This window comes from Caenorhabditis elegans, chromosome V (assembly GCF_000002985.6).
Source record: "Caenorhabditis elegans chromosome V".
NCBI lineage: Eukaryota > Metazoa > Nematoda > Chromadorea > Rhabditida > Rhabditidae > Caenorhabditis > Caenorhabditis elegans.
In genome coordinates, this window is record NC_003283.11 from 17572102 (window position 1) to 17592095 (window position 19994).

Genomic DNA, 19994 nt, shown 5'->3' on the forward strand with positions numbered 1-19994 from the left:
GCTAGTTAACAAGTAATGACAGTGTTTAACTAGGTGATAATGATACCGACGAAAAAAAAAAAAAAAAAATTGGGAAATCCCAACGTCAATAACGGTGTATCCCGAAATGAACATTATTTTCCAAAATCCGAAGACTTCAAAAATGAAACCGGATATATCGTCATTGACGTTTAAAGGCAACTAATATAAATCAGGGAAACGCCCCTAACCATATCAAAATCCAGCCTTATCCAAATCGCAAAAGGATTTCCCAAACACCGAAGAAGGTGAAAAGTGCGTTAGTTATACCACCTAAAAGCCACCTAGAAATACCCATCAAGAAATTTTAGGACGACGCTTCGCTATATCTAATCATCCAATCCAATCCAAAAGCTCCCAAATTTTCCCAAATTACTAAAAATCGAAAAAGGATCCCCCCTAATGGGAGGAGCGGGGAAATGACCCCCCTAATGGGAGCGCTAGCGCACTATTCACAAGTTAAGTAAGATAAAACGCGTTTAGTCAACGCGGGAATATAATTTCCTAAAAAGCTATTCGAAATTGAGCCAAAAATAATTCTATATCGAAGAAGTGAATATAATTCGCGAACCGAGAATTAGGACGCCAATCTTGAGAAAATATCTCGAAAACTGAACAAATAATACCATCATTTCTGAATTATTGACAGTTGAGTGGCAGGAGACCGCGAGAAAATCAGAATTGCGAGTTCAGTTGAGAGATCCAGATTTTAATTGTCCATCGAATTGGCGTTTGGTGGAGAATTATAATTTGGTTCGGCGAGCAATAATAAGAATTAATTCGAAATATAAAAATTGAAAACTCAATTAAGATTGACTTTTGAAAGAAATTATAATCTTTTTCCATAAAAATAATGAGAAAAATATCTGTAATACCAGTCTATATTCAAAAAAAAAACACGAAACGTGACCCCCTAATCTACTTTAATCGGAAATTGTTAGTATAAAAGGGAAAAAATTCAGAAATTTAATCACTTCGAAACAAATAAGTTGATTCTCTCACTTCGATAAAAATCGATAGTCTAATATTGAACATTGTGACGTGTCTAAAAACGACAAAAAATAATGAAAATAAAATTATTTCATTACAGCAAAATGGAAAATCCGAACGGAAATCCAAATGCCGAGCATCCCAATCGTCGACCATCAGACCGTCTCCCAAATCGTCAAGATTGCCTTTAATACGCTCTCAGTATTACCCACATTCGAAACGAGAGGTATAAAACGAAAATTAATTGCGAATTGACAAAATGTTCATTTTAGATACCAATCGGTGAAGAACCAAGAAGCTACTCGAGAGATACCAGGCCATCAACTGCACAAACACGATGCAATTCAGTACAAAAATCTACGAATAAAGAAAATAATTAATTTAATTATTTCTAGACATAATGCACTGATGGAGATGGTAGACTTCATGAGATTTCGAAATACCCACGAGAAGAGAATATCCGAAAATGATGGTTGCAATACCAACATTAATTGTCGGAAAATCGGAATACGATTCGAGAAATTTAACAATAGTTCAAAGAGTTCAAAAGATGGAGAGGACTCCACGTCGTTGGCCCGCAAACAGGCAAAAATATGCCCATTGTGCTCCGGAAAATTTTTTTGGAATACACGTCTCAAGCTATACCCTCGAAGAGTGCATTATATACCAACTTCTGAACAAGAACAAAATTGTCACCTACTTAGCCGTCAATACCACTGGTTTTTCGCAATCATATAATTCGAAATCAGAATTACACCTCGTGAGTATACGCAAATAATTAAATTGAAGTGAATTGAAAATTCTAAAAACTTAATCAATAATATTCAACTATGAAAAACGGCAAAATTTCAGCAAATCGCCAAAATACCACCGATTGTGGTCATCGAACAAGAAGTTTCAGCGAAACCAGCTCAAATTCAAGCTTCATCAACCATCTGAGTGATACTACCGATGATGAGTCAGAAATGTCGTTAATTGATGAATAACCAACGAAGATAAATATAATACCTTCGTTTTAAAATTTATTAATTATTCCCCGCCATACCCTCTATACACATTTCAGTCCTTCAAAGACAACCATTGAGCTAAAAGCTCCCGAATAAATTCGAATTCGTTGAAAAATGTGTACTATTATTGAAATATCAAAAGAAAATCTAAGAATCGGCATAAAGAGAAAAGGAATAATTGATAATACTAAGAACGAATCTCAAATAGTTGAATAATAAATTAATTTAATAACAAAGGTCACAAATAAATCTATTGCTTGAATGTAGAAAAGAAAGAAAGTGAGTGAACGTTGAATACTGAACGAAAAAGTACAGTAGTAAAACGAAGTCAGAGATTTCAGAAAATAAATCAGTTGCAAAGTTAGAATAGAGCGGAGCCGTCTGACTGGAGCGTATATTTACCTCTGTTCAGAACCCATGCAAAGCAACTACGTCGAAGCGGGACAATCTGAAATAAAAATCTGAAATACCTGAACCTGAAAAGTTAAGATCGAATCTGAAAATAAAAAGGAAGTACTACTACAGAAAAGATCGTTAAAATACAATGTTCATTTAATACTCGAAAAGAAAAATACCAACAGATTATACTCTCATTAAAGGAAGAATTTATCTTGGAAAAAAGAAAAGTCTCCACATAATACATGTATAATACGAACATCTCAGTACATGTTTCAGAATGAGATTAGTAGAACACCCGAATATGTCAGGCAGACGCCTCAAAAAACTTAAAGGAGTTGAAGAGAGGTTCTCATATCTAAGGCATTCAAGATATGAAACTTTAGTCCGTGACTAGGGATTGTTCTTTTTATTATGTCCTTATCAGCAAAAGTACTCCGTGACAGGAAGACAAGATGTGACTCGCTCCGGCACACCACCGGAGAAGTCAATCTTCGGAAAAATGTCAAGCTGAATAAGGAGATTATATACAAAGGATACTCGGAAAATGTTACACGAAAACACATTTACGAGGAGCGAAAACGACATGTATATGATTAATCTTGCATAAGGTTCATAATAAAACATAGAAGGCAGTGCTTAAGAAAACTGACTATGGCTAATACAATTCAAATATGTAAAGACACAACAGTTCTAAAAAACATTATCAGAACATTCAGAGCGCTCGAATTGTTCATTACAAAGCCTAGAACTGGTTGGTATAATGATTTAAAAGATTGATTGATCACTGTGATAAAATTACGCAGACGATTAAATTAACCAACGGCAGCATTGAGATAGACTTCGGTATCACCCACTGTCTCAAAGCACATCCCGATCCAGCAGATATGAAAAACGGCAGCAATGAGATAGACTTCGGTATCACCCACTGTCTCAGAGCACATCCCGACCAAAGAAATATGATAGACCACGAATATGATTCAAGCTAGACCACGGTTATTCTAAAACGAACACAAACCTACTACTTGAATTTCCACTATCAGACCGGAGACCACAGATACTCGGATCAATCATACCATCATAATCTTTGAAAATCAAGTACAGTGTTACTAGAAATACATGAGTATTTATGAGGAGAAGTGATGTAAAACGAAATGTGCAAAGTCATACGCGAAGTTACAAGTCAACCACGGTAACCAATAAGCCAAGTGGACCACGGTAGTTACAAACAAAACGTCAATCCCACTGCTTGGATGAAGAATAAAAACCATCAAATCGAAAAACCCATGATTCTGTAACATATATTTGACTAAGCACAGAAATTTGTAAATCAAGGGAGCTTGAATTACATACGAATGAACATCACATGGAAGAAAACTACCTCAATTGAGTAATAAGATCAGCTCATTTGAGAGACTCCGCTGAAATTCAGTGTTAAAAATTGATCAGATCAATAAAGATTCACCACGAATTCTATGATTACAAATACATGAGATGTCAAAATTCCTCATTTTTCAGTACCAATACATATATTCTAACATACTTCTATCTTGTTTAGAATACCATCCAATATCGTATCATCGAATACTATCGTATCCATAAATCCCTATTTTTTCTCATAGTCGTACATTACTACAATATGTTACGTTCAGGGTCATCTACAATCATCTTTATTGCATCTTCGGACGATGTCAGGAGACGAAGCTACATCTAGAAACTCGAGTTCAACTCGAGTCAATGTCTCTCATGAGACACATCATCCAATACCCCCGGTGCGAAATTCGGCCACCCGGCCAATTAGTACCATAATTACCAGAATCCTAAAATCTAAAGAAGACTTATTCGAAAAATCGAAGATTCTCTTCGATAAAATTGGCGACACCATGTCACCAACTTCCCAATCCGATCTGATCAACATTGATCAGCACGTCATCAAACTCTCGAACCTCGAGCAAAAAATCGGAAAAGTTCCGAATTACATCGAAAATCGTTTCAACCTACCTGAGATCATCAACCATCCTCAGATGGACGTGATGAGAGCCGAGGCTAAAAAAGAGCTTGACCGCCTTGATGCCGATAGAATCTTAATGAAAATTAAGCAAGACAGCGACTTATTCAAAAGCGAGCTCAACCATCATAATTATGCCATCAGCCCATCTGAGGAAGACGTCGCCTTGACTGAAGACCAAACTAACGTCGATGTTGAGGATGATGATTTCGAGGCGAAGAATGATCAACTCTCGAGAGCCAGCAGTAATTACCAATTTACATCTTCAGTTCCTAATACCAACGATACTGCAAATCTCGAAAACGATAAAAGAGACGAGGTCGAAAGACTCAAAGCCGAACTTGCTCGCCAAGCCGAGAAATTGATGAAAGCTGAACAAGCATTGAAAGCCAGTGAGAAAACAGCAGCTGAAAAAGAACAAATCTCCAAGGATCTCTTTGAAACTGAGAAGAGATCGATCATTCAAAGTGAAAGAGAAGATCAGGAGAAAAATCTCGAAGCTGCTAAAAAGGCTAGCCAACGCGAAGTCGAAAAACTTCAACAAGAAAAAATGGCTGCCGAAAATCTAGCCCAAGAATCAAGTGAAAAACTCAATGTTGCCAAAGAAACCACCAACGAATCATCTAAATCGCATATCAAAGTTCCTGGGGATTCCACCCAACACGAACAATCAAACAAATCAAGCCTAAATCATATTCCAAAAGCAACTGAGACACCTATTCAAGGACAAGTGACAAATAATACCGTCACACAAATGTCAAATCAGCCACCATTAGATACTTTGCCTAAAACAATAGAACAATTAGTTCTTGGAATGTCGAAATTGGTTGATATAACTACTGAAAGTCATAGAGCTCTTATGCTAGAAATATACAATCGTGAAGAGAAAAGCTCTCAGGATCTTAAAAATACCGATATCAAACAAAATCAAATGATCCAATCTACAGAATCTATTCAACCAGACATTAGAAACATCCACAAGCTGCTCATAAAATTCAGCGGAGAAGAACATGAAGATTTCGAATTCTTCTATGAAAGTTTCAAAGAAACCGTTTTCAAAAACAAGAACTTCACGAGCCACATTAAATATCTAATTCTCAAACAACACGTCAAAGGCTCAGCCAGTAATTACCTACAAAAAAGTGAAAACTATGCCGAAGCTGTTGAGTTATCTCTCAAAGAACTCAAAGCAGTCTACGGACAAGAAGAAGATAGTCTAGATCTACACGAAAAACTCTTAACTCTTCCATTCGATCAATATGATTGGGAACAAATGATCAAAGATCTATCAAGACACAGAATTGTAGTCTATCAGCTGAGAAATAAAAATATGAACGTGGACGATATCAGAACGATTTCTCCTTTCATCGCTAAATTACCCACATCGATCAAAAACGAACTAGCCAAATCTACGAGAAAAGGTCTCGAACAATTCAAATGGCTAGAGATTCATGATATGGTAGCCGAATGTATCGATACCATCAAAGCAAGATCCAAACTTGATCGCGGAGCAGTTTCAGTCAATGAAATTCCAAGAAATAAAGAGTCCATTCACCTTACTTACAATAACGGTCAAAATGGTAGTGATAACAAAAGATCCAACAGTCACACTGAATACAAGTACAAAATCACTCAACAGAACGAGAAAGAATCTGACAAACCATATCGAATCCCTGAAACAGGAGAAATTGTGGAATCATATTACAAACCGGAAAATCAAGGTCCAAATATGCGCATCATCCAATTCACCTTTCCGTTCCACCAGCCAGAGAGCAATGTACAGTGTATGGCATGCATGGGTCCACACAAATCTATGAGATGCACACTCTCGAGCAAACAATTCAGAGAAGTAATTCGAGAAAAGAGACTCTGCGCCAATTGTCTCAATCCACATCACGACATCAAAAAGTGCAGAAGCTATAGATCCTGTGCATATTGCATGGGAAAACATCACTCAGGAGCATGTCCAAAGAAAGAGTACTATAGAGATACCGATAACTATCCAGAAGAAGCAGATCCTATCGTCTGGAAAGAACCAGTTAATAGAGTTAATATGTTATTTCGAGACCAACGGGGCCAGCAATTCCGCGGGCAACAATTCAACACCCAAACCAACTCTCAATAACTCTCTTTCTAAGGCAGGCACGGGATCAAAATTTAAGATTCGCGTGCCACCCACTGATTTGCCAACAGAAATCGCTTCAAATTGTTCTATTAACCCAAAAGTTTGCTCTAAAAGTTTAAATCTCAAAAAGTCTCATAGATACCATCATCTCAATACCCAAGTTAATCTTAACAATCATACCAACTTTGACCAAAATTGTTCAAGTGATAATTACTGTACCGAAACCAACGCGTTCATAAATCACATCAATAATTCTCAAATTTTCAATCATGTTGCAACATCTGAATCTCATTCCGATAAAGATTACAGATTACCATTCATGTGTGTATACACTGCTGACGGCGAGCCGATCAGAGTCTTAATTGATTCTGGCGCTAACCTATCCATTATCGATCATGGATCAGCACGACGTATTGGTCTGAAAATTTTGAATACAACGCAACTTTCCATCACCGGTTACAGTAATACCATCACTTCCCAGTCCATCATTTACCATCTATGTCTGAAATCCACAGACTCAAAGAGCCCATTCGAAATGCAAATCGCGGAGACTCCACATTTACCAAAAACACCATTCATGTGTCCCAATCTTGATCGAAAATATCTACAGTATCTCAAATCGAAAACATCCAATGTCGAAAAAATCATTCCCTGGCGCAGGTATTCAAATCAGTTGAATCAACTCGTACTACAGTCTAAAAGACTCAACGAAAAAACGCCATTCGGAATAGTCAATCATCCAAATCTTGACATTGAATTACTATCCAGAGCTACCAATTCACTCAATCATATTATCAAAATCAACACACATGAAGTCTACGCCATGACAGTACTAAAAATTACCGATTCGAAATACGATTACCAAAAATTAGTACATACCATCGAGCAAATGTGGAATCTAAAAAACATCAGAATTGAAAACATCCAAATCAACAAGACTACGAAAAAAGACACTCGTGATCTAATGAAAGCATTTATCAAAAATTGTCAATTCAATTCTTATGGTAACGTTGCATTATTACTACCATTCAACGGAAACGAGAAACGTCTCGGTTCCAATCTGAACGTTGCAAAAAAGCGATTAGCATCAATAGTGAGCACTCTGAGAAATGGAAATCAGATCACAATCGAATATGATAAGATTCTCCAAGATCAGTCTCTAGATACAAAAGTTCAAACCAACTTGGAAATAATTGCAAAAATGCGATCAAGCGATAAAAACGAGTCCAAATGGAATACCTATCTAATTAATGAACTCTATATGATTGATGCAAAAACAATTCTACTACAATGCCAAAAGCCTATAGGGTTAATCATTCATCAATTCTACAGAGAACCCATCAAAGAAGGCTCCAAAATACTAGCTAACTTAAACACCTACATTGGTGTTGACGGCTTAACTCTGAGCAAAAAATTGGATAGAAAAATCCAAATCATGAAAAGAATCAAAAAGGACATCATCCTCGATCTTAAGTTGCTCAGATACGCACTATTCTCCGCTGAAGCGATGATCAACATCGTTATAATAGTCAGTGACTTTGTTAGCAATTATAAATCGCTAATCGGAAGAATTACCGAAATTATTTCGCCAAAGAGCATGAGTGAAAAATGGTCGGAAATGGTAAAGGAGAGAGGGACTTATCTACTCATCCCACTCGAAGTACACCACATGGACAAGGACAACGACTTGGACACCTCCGCACCGACGCAACCCACCGAAGAAGAAGACGACCTGGACTACAAGTCCTCTCCACCCCCATTACCACCAACACTCGCTCTAACTCAACTTCCGAGCAAAATTGCTCCGAACAGCTCAAAAAGAGCGGCTCACGTAGCCAAAAAATCTAACGACACCAATACCAAACATTTGTCTAGAGATAAAAATGTAACAAGAGATACCATCCAGAATCAGACAGAAGTCGATGATCATTACGTAGTATACAAAGATCCAGCTGTACCAGAACCAAACCTATTACATGATTGCTCCCACAGAAGTTACCCAGGGACTCAAGGAACATCAGATAATAATTTGCAAAATGCAACTGGTGAGACTCTTTGTACTCCTTTCACTCATCCAAATTCGTCTGAACCCCCCCAATGGGAGTGTTGTCGATTCAGCCCTGGAAGGGAAAATTCGATAGTATGAGGGGCGGGAGTGGGGGCGTGGCGTGGGACGGGCCAAAGCGAGTAGCGCCTTTGTGGAAGGCTTAACTACTCGGCAAATCTCTCGTCCTGGAGCGCGGACGGGGCGCGACGAGATCACGGGTTCGCGCTCCAGTCACCCATTTTTTCGCGCTCCTTACGAGCCACATCCGCGCTTCAATCGCGTTTGCTCCGCGCGCATTCCGAAGTTGAAAAATTCTTGCGAAATTATATGGAACGCGATCAGAGCGCCAACGTGGCGCGGAAGGAGCGCGAAAAAACGTGTGACTGGAGCGCGAACCCGTAATCTAGTCGCGCCCCGTCCGCGCTCCAGGAGGAGCGATTTGCCGAGTAGGGCTGTTAAGCAGGACCAACAAGAATGTCTTTTATTCTGCTACCGTCCTCATGATTTTGAAAAGGATGAAGCTGTGCTCTTGCCCTCACTCACAAAAAACTGAAAAAATATCGATTCCCGTCTTTCCAATTTAGACAATTTTTTCAAAATTTTTATTCGGGTCCTAACAACATACATTTTGAGTTTATTGAACTTATCCGTAATGGGGCTATTCAAGTAGCGTCGTGAAATTAAAAAAGTGTATTTCAATACACAGTTTGCCTTATTCAAGTAACTTCAAAAATATGTATTCCAATACAGTTTGCGACGTAATATCGCGACATTTTTTCACACGGTAACAAGTGAGAGACGCAGAGACGTGTCCCCGCAGGGTGGTAAATAAGTTTCATTTCTTATGTTGTAAGTGCGGCGGGTGGGCGGAGAATCCTGCGAGGGCACATGTCTCTGCGTCTCTCATTTTTTACCGTGTGAAAAAATGTCGAGAAATGTCGCGAAATTACGTCACAAACTGTATTGAAATAAACGTTTTAATTTCAAGACACTACTTGAATAAATATGTTCAGATAATTATTCTTGAACAGTATTATAAACACCCACTTTTGAGCAATAAATCGCTAAATAAAAATCTTAAAATCGTGCAACTTTTACTCAATAACGCCAATCAATTAAACTTGATGGCTCTGTGAAGAACTGGTATTTTTCATTGATGATAGAGTACGGGTGCACACCAGAGCTGGAACAAACATGTATTTTCAGTATGAAAAACTAAAATGTAGGGCTCCCATGAGGTCGCCGCAAAGGCGCCTTCGCCGGCCTCAGCGGTCGCCGCGCCGGCCTCACGGCGTCACTCTCGCCTTTCACTGAATTACGCATAAACTTTTATTTTCATCTCTTATATTTGTTTCTAAATTTTCAACGAATTATTGAAAATTTAAATTTCACGTCAAATTCATTGAAAGCGGCGAACGGCAAAGGCGAAGGCCGGCCGGCGTGAGGCGAACATTTTGCGCCTCACTCATTGTCAGCTGAGAGCCCTACTAAAATGATAATGTTCGTTTTAAACACGAAAACGAAGACAAAAATGTCACCGTTGAGAACTTATAAATTAAACATGGTTTTTAGACTCAATTCATGGTCCAATTATCTGTCATGAGCTGCGTTTAACATGCTATAAAAAAAAAATTTTGTCGGCTAACCTTAAAGGTGGCGTAGCGCCAGTGGGGAAATTGCTTTAAAAGATGCCTATGGTACCACAATGACCAAATATCATAGTAAAAAAATTCAAAAAAAATTTCTAAATTTTATATGATTTTTTGAAAATTGCAAAAATCTCAGTTTGCGTCGAATTCCAATTTGAATTACCGCCATTTGGATTTGTTCGATGGAGCGCGCTTGCACGTTTTTAATATTTTTTTTTTGTTATTTTCCACCGATTTTTCATGTTTTCAGTGTATTTTTGCTTGAAAATTGAAGGAAAAACCAAGATAAATGCACATAATTGATGAAAAAGCTACTTTACAAGCGTAAATCTAGGAAATCAATAATTTCTGGTTCGATGTCGTTTAAAAACGTTAGTTCTTATTTTTCAGACTGTGTCGTTCTTTTTCATCAATTATGTGCATTTATCTTGGTTTTTCCTTCAATTTTCAAGCAAAAATACAGTGAAAACATGACAAATCGGTGGAAAATAACAAAAAATAAAATAAATAAATTTAAAAAATTGCAAGCGCGCTCCATCGAACAAATCCAAATGGCGGTAATTCAAATTGGAATTCGACGCAAACTGAGATTTTTGGAATTTTCAAAAAATCATATAAAATTTAGAAAGTTTTTTTGGATTTTTTTATTGTGATATTTGGTCATAGCCATCTTTTAAAGCAATTTCCCCACTAGCGCTACTCCACCTTTAAAATTTGCAAAAATTGGCTGATACCGTTTTACTACAAGATTTCTTTCACTACGGAATTTCTTTTACTACAAGTTGCGCATTCAGATCTTTTACTACATACAATTTGTAAAAGATAAGGTAGTGAAAGAGTATTTGCCGTAGTAAAATATCTATGCGTTCGCCGCTTTCAATGAATTTGACGTGAAATTTAAATTTTCAATAATTCGTTGAAAATTTAGAAACAAATATAAGAGATGAAAATAAAAGTTTATGCGTAATTCAGTGAAAGGCGAGAGTGACGCCGTGAGGCCGGCGCGGCGACCGCTGAGGCCGGCGAAGGCGCCTTTGCGGCGACCTCATGGGAGCCCTACATTTTAGTTTTTCATACTGAAAATACATGTTTGTTCCAGCTCTGGTGTGCACCCGTACTCTATCATCAATGAAAAATACCAGTTCTTCACAGAGCCATCAAGTTTAATTGATTGGCGTTATTGAGTAAAAGTTGCACGATTTTAAGATTTTTATTTAGCGATTTATTGCTCAAAAGTGGGTGTTTATAATACTGTTCAAGAATAATTATCTGAACATATTTATTCAAGTAGTGTCTTGAAATTAAAACGTTTATTTCAATACAGTTTGTGACGTAATTTCGCGACATTTCTCGACATTTTTTCACACGGTAAAAAATGAGAGACGCAGAGACATGTGCCCTCGCAGGATTCTCCGCCCACCCGCCGCACTTACAACATAAGAAATGAAACTTATTTACCACCCTGCGGGGACACGTCTCTGCGTCTCTCACTTGTTACCGTGTGAAAAAATGTCGCGATATTACGTCGCAAACTGTATTGGAATACATATTTTTGAAGTTACTTGAATAAGGCAAACTGTGTATTGAAATACACTTTTTTAATTTCACGACGCTACTTGAATAGCCCCATTACGGATAAGTTCAATAAACTCAAAATGTATGTTGTTAGGACCCGAATAAAAATTTTGAAAAAATTGTCTAAATTGGAAAGACGGGAATCGATATTTTTTCAGTTTTTTGTGAGTGAGGGCAAGAGCACAGCTTCATCCTTTTCAAAATCATGAGGACGGTAGCAGAATAAAAGACATTCTTGTTGGTCCTGCTTAACAGCCCTACTCGGCAAATCGCTCCTCCTGGAGCGCGGACGGGGCGCGACTAGATTACGGGTTCGCGCTCCAGTCACACGTTTTTTCGCGCTCCTTCCGCGCCACGTTGGCGCTCTGATCGCGTTCCATATAATTTCGCAAGAATTTTTCAACTTCGGAATGCGCGCGGAGCAAACGCGATTGAAGCGCGGATGTGGCTCGTAAGGAGCGCGAAAAAATGGGTGACTGGAGCGCGAACCCGTGATCTCGTCGCGCCCCGTCCGCGCTCCAGGACGAGAGATTTGCCGAGTAGTTAAGCCTTCCACAAAGGCGCTACTCGCTTTGGCCCGTCCCACGCCACGCCCCCACTCCCGCCCCTCATACTATCGAATTTTCCCTTCCACACAACTATAGTGAAGCGCGGTCCCGCGCAACGTCGACCGCAGTGCGCAGAGTGTGATAGAGCGGGTGCACAGAGTGTGCGAGAATAGAGCGGTATACACTGTTCACGTTTCGCCTTTGTGGAAGACTTCGCCCTATATTATAGTATGTCGTCATGATCGTCGCTGACACAGATTGAGATTGTGACGTCGAATTCTAAACAGTTACAATTTCTGTGTTTTTTTTTTTCAGCTCAAAATTTCAGATGAAAAATAAAAAACTAGATACTGGCTTCAAATTTTTTTTTTGTTGGGTTAACATATATAAATTCGGAAGTTTCAGCTTATCAATTCGGAAAGTATGCAAGAGCCTTCGAAGCTTTGTCGACACCAAATATTTTGAGTTTTCCAACATGGATCTTTGCATAGCGATTGATGGTGATAATTGTTACCTAAAAATAAAAACTCCCGATGAGAATAGAACTCTCGGATACAAAAAAAATGAAATTGGGTGTAGCTTTTGGGCAGATCCACCAATAGCTTATAATTCTGATTATATTCAAACTTGGACGATCATAGGCGATACACCTCTGAACGTGTGCATGAGTGATCTGGGGTCTATCTTGAAACATCATAAAGCCCCAATCGACTTTTTCAAGTTCGGACTGCGTGCTATCGATGACGTTGTTATTCTCACAGAAATTATCAGAGAAACGCTTATGCCTGAAGAAACGCGGTTAAAAGTGAACACAGTACGTTTGGTCGGAATTGATATGAAGATGATGACCAGAATACTGTCGTATTTGGATGAAAAAATGCTAAATGCAATTAACCTGGTGTATGATGCAGAAAGCAGAAATGAAAGAGAAGAACTTGACACTGGTCGAATGGTGAAGCTGGCACAATGGAAAAACGCCAAAATACTTAGTGTTGAAAAATGTGCTGTGTCGTTTCCAATTGAAAGTATTGGACATTTTTACAAAGTAAAACTTTGTTTCCGTCAAATTACCATCCAAGATTTACTTTATCTGAAGGAGGTAAGCATAATAGAAGTAGTTCAGGGTGACCTATTGAAACTTTCAGATTTTTATCAATTCATGTGTCCCTCGAAAATTCAAAATTCAAAGTAGATCGTTTGATGCAGAAAATTTGGATGAAACTTTTGGCCTCCCTTTCGTGACCGAAAATAATGTGCAGCGTAAAATGTGGGTATTCAGAGTGCTAGTGAACAGGCGGAGAGTAGTTCAACTAGACTATTTGGAGCGTATAGCAGGTGCGAGGGAGATAACTTGTTTCAAATTTACACATTCCGAAGTGCCACCAGAACTAATTGATGAAATCCCTTGGTAGTTGCATACACTTTTATTGTGATTCAAAATATTTTCTGTATCATAACATGTAATGTAAAAATGTGTGAATAAAAATTGAATCTGTTTCATTAGATCCTCTACTTTTCCCTGCAATTTTACAGTGCGGGGTTATAGACGTGCTCACATTAAACTTGATGATGTCGTAAAAATTTTATTTTGAAAGTGCTTTGAAAAAAAAGTATTGATATTTCTTGGGCACATCTTGGCTACTCCATTTTTTTGACAAAAACATTTTCAAATATCCCCGGCGATGTTCTTTTTTGATTTTTTGTCAAGTCTGATATTTCAAACAAAAAAGTTAGTGGTAGTGAAATGACTGAAAAGCTGGGAAACTGAAAGTAATGTTGCAACCAGGTTTGTGATTGACGTGTTTAGTCTTCCAGGTATTTGCAAATACATAGATACCAGTATATTCAATTGAACTTTTAATGTGCGCGGAGTTTTCTTTGATGGGAGAATTTTTTTAAGTGTAAATACAAATACATGTTCATTAAAATATGTAGTTTATGCCTAGGTTCACGTGAGAATTTTAGGTACTTATGTATTATTTCCCCTCATTTTGAAAAAATACATTTTTAAATATAAACGTGTGGAGTTTTTGTATTTTAAGGCTTTGGAAATAATCATTTCTAAGCCTAAAGAAGGAAAATGGACATCACGTTTAATTAAAATGGATAATATTAAAATGAGGGGAAATAATACACAAGTACCGAATTTTATTTGAATTTCTATTAAACATCCTAACCAAAAATTCAAAAAATAAATATTCTCCGTGACATTAAACTTTGTATTTTCCCCCTCACGTTATCTAACGTTCAATCTCATCCTCCTCACTCATTCTCATTTTTTTCCACGAGTTTTTGCTGACAATTCATATTTCTTCTGGACCAGAATAACAATAATTGTGAGTTTTTGTTCCTACAACTTTCAGATTTTAATTTTGAATTTTCAGAGGATGCTTTTGTTGAGAGCATGGTTATTTTCGATTCTTGTATTCGGAATATGTTCGACAGCAACTAAACAAGTTTCGAAAATTGAGAGACAGTCGGGTTGGTGATTTGATTAAAAGCTGCCGTTTTTTTCTGATTGTGGCGATTTTCTAGGATTTGCTTATAATTTGCTGCAGGAAATTAGTGTATTGAAACTGGTTTAGAAAAAATTTTCGGCGGCGCTGCTGTAAACCCACAGGGTTCCTTCTTCATTGCATTTCTCGCGCTCCATTGATAGTTGCCTGTTGGAGAACGCGTGGGAAAGTCGTGTACTTTACAGGGACACGAAGATTTAGTTTTACAACTAAAACCGAGCCGCAACGCGACACGCAACGCGACACGCAACGCGGCACCCAACGCGGCACGCAACGCGACACGCAACGCGACACGCGACACGCAACGCGACACGCAACGCGACACGCAACGCGACACGCAACGCGACACGCAACGCGACACGCAACGCGACACGCAACACGACGTAAAAGCCCATTATCAAATTCTTACTTTAATTTTTCTATTTTCAGCATACTCGGCTCTCCAGCAAACAGTCGAAAACTTCTCATCCCTTTCACGTCTTGTCAATGCAATTTCCCTCCAACAAGCACTGCTCGATGGATCTGCAAAGCCGAATGACGTCATCGCTGAGCTTCTTGATATCGAGTCCGGAGACGCTGTTGCAAAATTGATTGGAACTGAGATTGACGCGAGCAAGATCAGAGGAAATCTCGATAAGACTTATGAGCACGTGAGCAAACTTAAGGATAATCCTGTGAAAGATTCATCAAAAGTTCGGGAAGCGATTCTTAATTTAGAGTTCATGAAAACTCGAGTTGATGATTTAGAGAAGGTGGTCGACGTTCCGGATTTAACCACGAAGGCAAAATATTATGTTTCTTCAATTTCTGGAAATGTGGATTTTCTCAAAATTGGAACATTCAAAAATGTGTTGAATAATTTGAACTCTCTGAAAAACAATACTCTTGATTCGAAAAATGCTAGAGCAAGTGCAGGGGCCATAACTGCTTTTGATCAATTATCCATTGATTTATCATCATTTCAAAATGAATTTTCGGATATTACAAATCATGAGTCAAATCTGAAGAATTTTTATGCTCAAAAAGATTTCTATAAAGTTTTTGATCCTATTTTTGCTAAAAGCCAAGAAGGGAAAAAGTATGAGAGTTCTTTCGAGGCATTAACTAATCTTCAGTCAACTTTGAAAGCCGTTCAAAAAGATTCAAAAGTTTTAATACCAATTATGAAGGAGCATAATACATATCTCAATACTGCCCAGTCAATTGAAAAACTTGTTCTTTTCTTAGGTACTCTGGCTAATGAGAGAAAAACTTCAAAGTTATATTCCTTGGGATTTCCTCATGGAGTTAGTGATATTCTGCAGATTCAAGAGAATTTGAAAAGTGAATGGCTTAAGAATACATTAGCTGAAGGTGGCGATATGTCCAAACTTTCAACATCGTTGGATTTTGTTGCAAAAATTGGTGAATTGGCTAAGGGTTACGTCGAAAATTGGAAAAAGCTTCAAAGTCTTTCAGACCCTTCCACAAAAGTAGCTAATTTTAGTATGCTGTTTAAAAGTATATCGTCAGCTGGAAAAATCCTTGCCGGTAATACTGACGTAGGAAACTCGATTGACACGCTCACCAAAAGCGTTAAGGATTTAAAGCCTATCAAAGGATCTCCCATGTTCAGTGATTTTGAGAAAATTTACAACAATGTGAAAGAAGTGGGTGATGGAGCGGCTTTCGTTGAGAAAACATATAAAAGTGTATTATCCGGTGAGCACAAGGATGTAGTATCAATTGTCCAGTCTTTGAGATCAGCATTATCAGGTGCTCAAGCCCTTACAGTTGCGGATGAAATTTTTGAAAGGGTTAAGAAGGTTAGAGAAATTAAAGATTTTGACAAGCTCCTATCTTTTATCAATGCATCAATGCAGTTGTTAGCAAGATAAAACCAGAGTTCTCCGCTCGATTAACCGAAATCTCAAAGACCACTTACAACTGGGATTCTATTGCTTCTGTTCATAATAGTCTGTCTGACACAGGATTGGTAGATGCATTGAAAAGTTTGAAAAGTGCGAATCCTGATGCAAGCAAAATTGAGAAAATGCTGGAGTTTGGACTGAATGTTCGGGAAATCAAGAAAGACGAAGTTCAGAGTGTGAAGGGTATAGTGGAATCGACTGAAAAGTTGAAAACAAGTCTGACAGCCATGAAAGAAGCGATGGATCGTAAAGGTGCAACATCAAAATCTAAGAGAGCAGTAGCTTTAAAAAAAATGGAAAACTCTCAGTCTTTGATGAAAGAGTTTGCAACTGGAATAAATGCTCTGAGGAAGTTGTCTGATGTATTGGCTAAACAAGTTGTGGTGTCAACTGCTGCAGATTCACCAAATGAAGTTAACAATCTGATAGCTGGTTTACCGGAAATGCAGTCATCCTGGATCCAGGAAAATCGAGACGGAATGAAAAAGTTGTTGGATGATTTGACGAAGCTGGATAAGTATGCAAAGGACCACAGCAGTGATAAGGATCTCATTAAATATGGATCAATACTCTCGAAGGCTTCTGAGATAACAGGAGTTCCCATTGATACTTCGCTCATCGGAAAATCAGTTGTTCCAGCTCTTCAAGCATCTCAGAATTCTAAGATAAAAGGAGCAACACCTACATTCACAGAGCTGAGCCAGCTGGAACTTGACTATTCCAAACACAGTGTCAGTATCAAGGCAGCTTTCTTGAGTTTGGTGCCAATCCGCAAGTACTTTGATGATGTCTTCGGAATTCAGAGGGATCCCTCAGGAGCAGTTGGTGCTCATAGTAACGGAATGTGAGTCTCTGTGGTGATATATTTGTTCCAATATTTAATAAATTTCAGCTCGTTGAAAACCTTGATGCTCATTTGTGGAGGTGCCCTTGGTGCCATTCTGATTGTAGTGGCTGGTGTGCTCCTTTTCTTGAAAATCCGCAAGTATAGACGTAAGTTAGCACTGTTTCAGCAAAAAGTATGTTCTTTTGTTTTTTAGAGTACTCAAAGCTTCTTCATGATCCAGAATATTGGGTGCTTCTATCTTATACCAGGGAGACTGAGCCAGTAGATTTCGGAAGTGGTACCTGTATTCCAGCCTACATTCATATTCTGAGAAACAACTATGGTGCATTCAAAAAGTGTCTGAAGAACGGAGCATATGTGAATGCAAAAGGTAATCCTGAATAATGTTGAGACTAATTAAATATTCAATTTTTCAGTCCAAAGTCACAAGCAATCAAATACAATGCTTCATGAGTGTGTAGCCCAAGGAAAGACAAAATACATTGAGACATTGATCAAGTACGGTGCAACTACTAAAATATTGAACCATGAAGGGGAAACACCGTATGACATAGCAAAGAGGATGAAGAAGACGAAATGTTTGAAGATATTCAAGAAGTATGAGGGCAAATCGTATAGAATTGTGCTCCCCGAGCCAGTGTCGAAGCATGACTATTTGATTGAAGTGGAGAAGGCGATTCCAGCCGAAGAGCATTACAATGCAGATTTCTTTCGAAAGTTTCCGCAATACGTGAGTTGGCTGGAGATGTAGATAGCCAAATACACTCAAAATAATAAAACTGCGTGGCGTACACTGCAGAAAACCTAATATTTAGGCCCCGCCTTTTTCTCGTCCACTCACGGAGAAAAGGCAAAAATTTGGACCCCAACCAATATCAGGCCGCCGACATCTCACGGGCTCCGCGCGCCGCTATGTTTAACTCGCAGCGGGCGGAGACAGTTCGCCACGCCCACAGCTAGTTAAACGCATCGGCGCGCGGAACCCGCGAGATGTCCGCGGCCTGATAGTGGTTGGGGTCCAAATTTGTTCCTTTTCTCCGTGAGTGGACGAGAAAAAGGCGGGGCCTAAATATTAGGTTTTCTGCAGTGTACGCCACGCAGTTTTATTATTTTGGGTGTAGTTATTTAAATTTTAGGTACTTCCCGATAAAAAGAGGCCGACTCATTATGTGGCGAAGACTGATGAGAACAATGTTTTGCACGTCCGGGAATACCATCTTCAACATATCTTCAAGTACGGTTGGGGCTGATCTCATTACATATGATCAAGTTGGACAAGTAGGCTTAGGCTTAGGCTCAGGCATAGGCCTAGGCCTAGACTTAGACTCAGGCTCACGCTTATGCACGGCTTATTCTATTAGATTCTGCTACTTCGGTGGCTTTATGCAAGCGTCTGCGCCTGTCTTTATCAGCTGTGTAGGTTTTTTTATGTGGTGACTAGATCGCGTGTACTTTGTCCTAGAAAGGTATTTTTCAATTCAAATGTCAGAAAAAGTGGCTAGATCGGTTCAGATCTTGGTCGTACTGATTTATACCAACGTTTTCAGCGCTTCCATGATCATGGGACATCGTTGGCTCAAGGCATGTATCGATAAGTCTTCTACTATCACTGACAATATGAAGTTCCGTGTCACCAAGATGCTCTTCCAAGGCAAAGAGTATAAAGCTCTGATTGAGATCAAAAATTTCATCAATCGAATGAATGTTCCGTACCTTATGAATTCGGGTGTTTCGTATAACGAGTTTGTCATCAAGCCGGAATGTAAGTTTGCACATATTTCCTAATGTCTAACTATTCATATGTTTTCAGGGGCCACGCTGCGCATTGTTTGTTCTCAACTTGGAGTTTACGATGGAACAGGAGACTTTCCGGCAACAAATCCAAAGGAAGGACCGTCATATCATCGTGAGGAAAAACCGAAAAACATTTTCTTGTACCGTCCGCGGAGTTGGGATCAGGTCCGATTGAACTTCAAGCAAGTGTGGCTCGAGAATCCGAAATTTTTCTTCATGAGCACGGACAAGTTTACCCATTTCCTGCTCGGTTTCAAGATCACTACGGAGAATGTTTTGAAATATGAAAAGTATGGTAAAAACAGATCTGCACTCAAAAACAAGAAGACGCTTACGAAGGAAGATGAGAGTACTTCAAGTCAACCCGAGTTGAGCAACACTGCTGGCTCTCAAGTTAATACACTGACCGTGACTGGATCTGCCGCAACGCCGCCGACCAAATAGAAGAATACTGAAGCCCCATATAGTAGATGAGAGAAGGAAATAATAATGATATAATGTGTGATGGTTTAAAGGTTTTGATTAAATGAATTTTTGATAGAAATCCAATTTTACTTAATTTTT

General features: G+C 38.7%; 1 protein-coding gene, 1 non-coding gene and 1 pseudogene across 3 annotated transcripts; all 3 read left to right on the plus strand.

Moving 5' to 3' along the window:
- Positions 1 to 1106: 1106 nt before the first annotated feature.
- C38D9.13 lies at positions 1107 to 2126 on the plus strand. Its single transcript, NR_147801.1, has 4 exons — positions 1107 to 1234; positions 1281 to 1355; positions 1404 to 1768; positions 1861 to 2126. It is a non-coding gene; the product is annotated as an Unclassified non-coding RNA C38D9.13 (non-coding RNA).
- A 10565-nt stretch (positions 2127 to 12691) lies between these two features.
- fbxa-133 (DUF38 domain-containing protein) lies at positions 12692 to 13775 on the plus strand (the record flags this gene model as incomplete). The annotated part of the gene is made up of 2 exons (NM_075051.1): positions 12692 to 13462; positions 13509 to 13775. 2 exons carry the CDS (start codon positions 12692 to 12694, stop codon positions 13773 to 13775), a joined length of 1038 nt encoding a protein of 345 aa, NP_507452.1.
- A 975-nt stretch (positions 13776 to 14750) lies between these two features.
- Positions 14751 to 19874, plus strand: C38D9.5 (annotated as a pseudogene). The gene is made up of 8 exons: positions 14751 to 14844; positions 15309 to 17633; positions 17682 to 17782; positions 17830 to 18006; positions 18053 to 18366; positions 18773 to 18870; positions 19184 to 19398; positions 19447 to 19874. Coding segments are annotated over exons 1-8 (3752 nt in total).
- Positions 19875 to 19994: the final 120 nt, after the last annotated feature.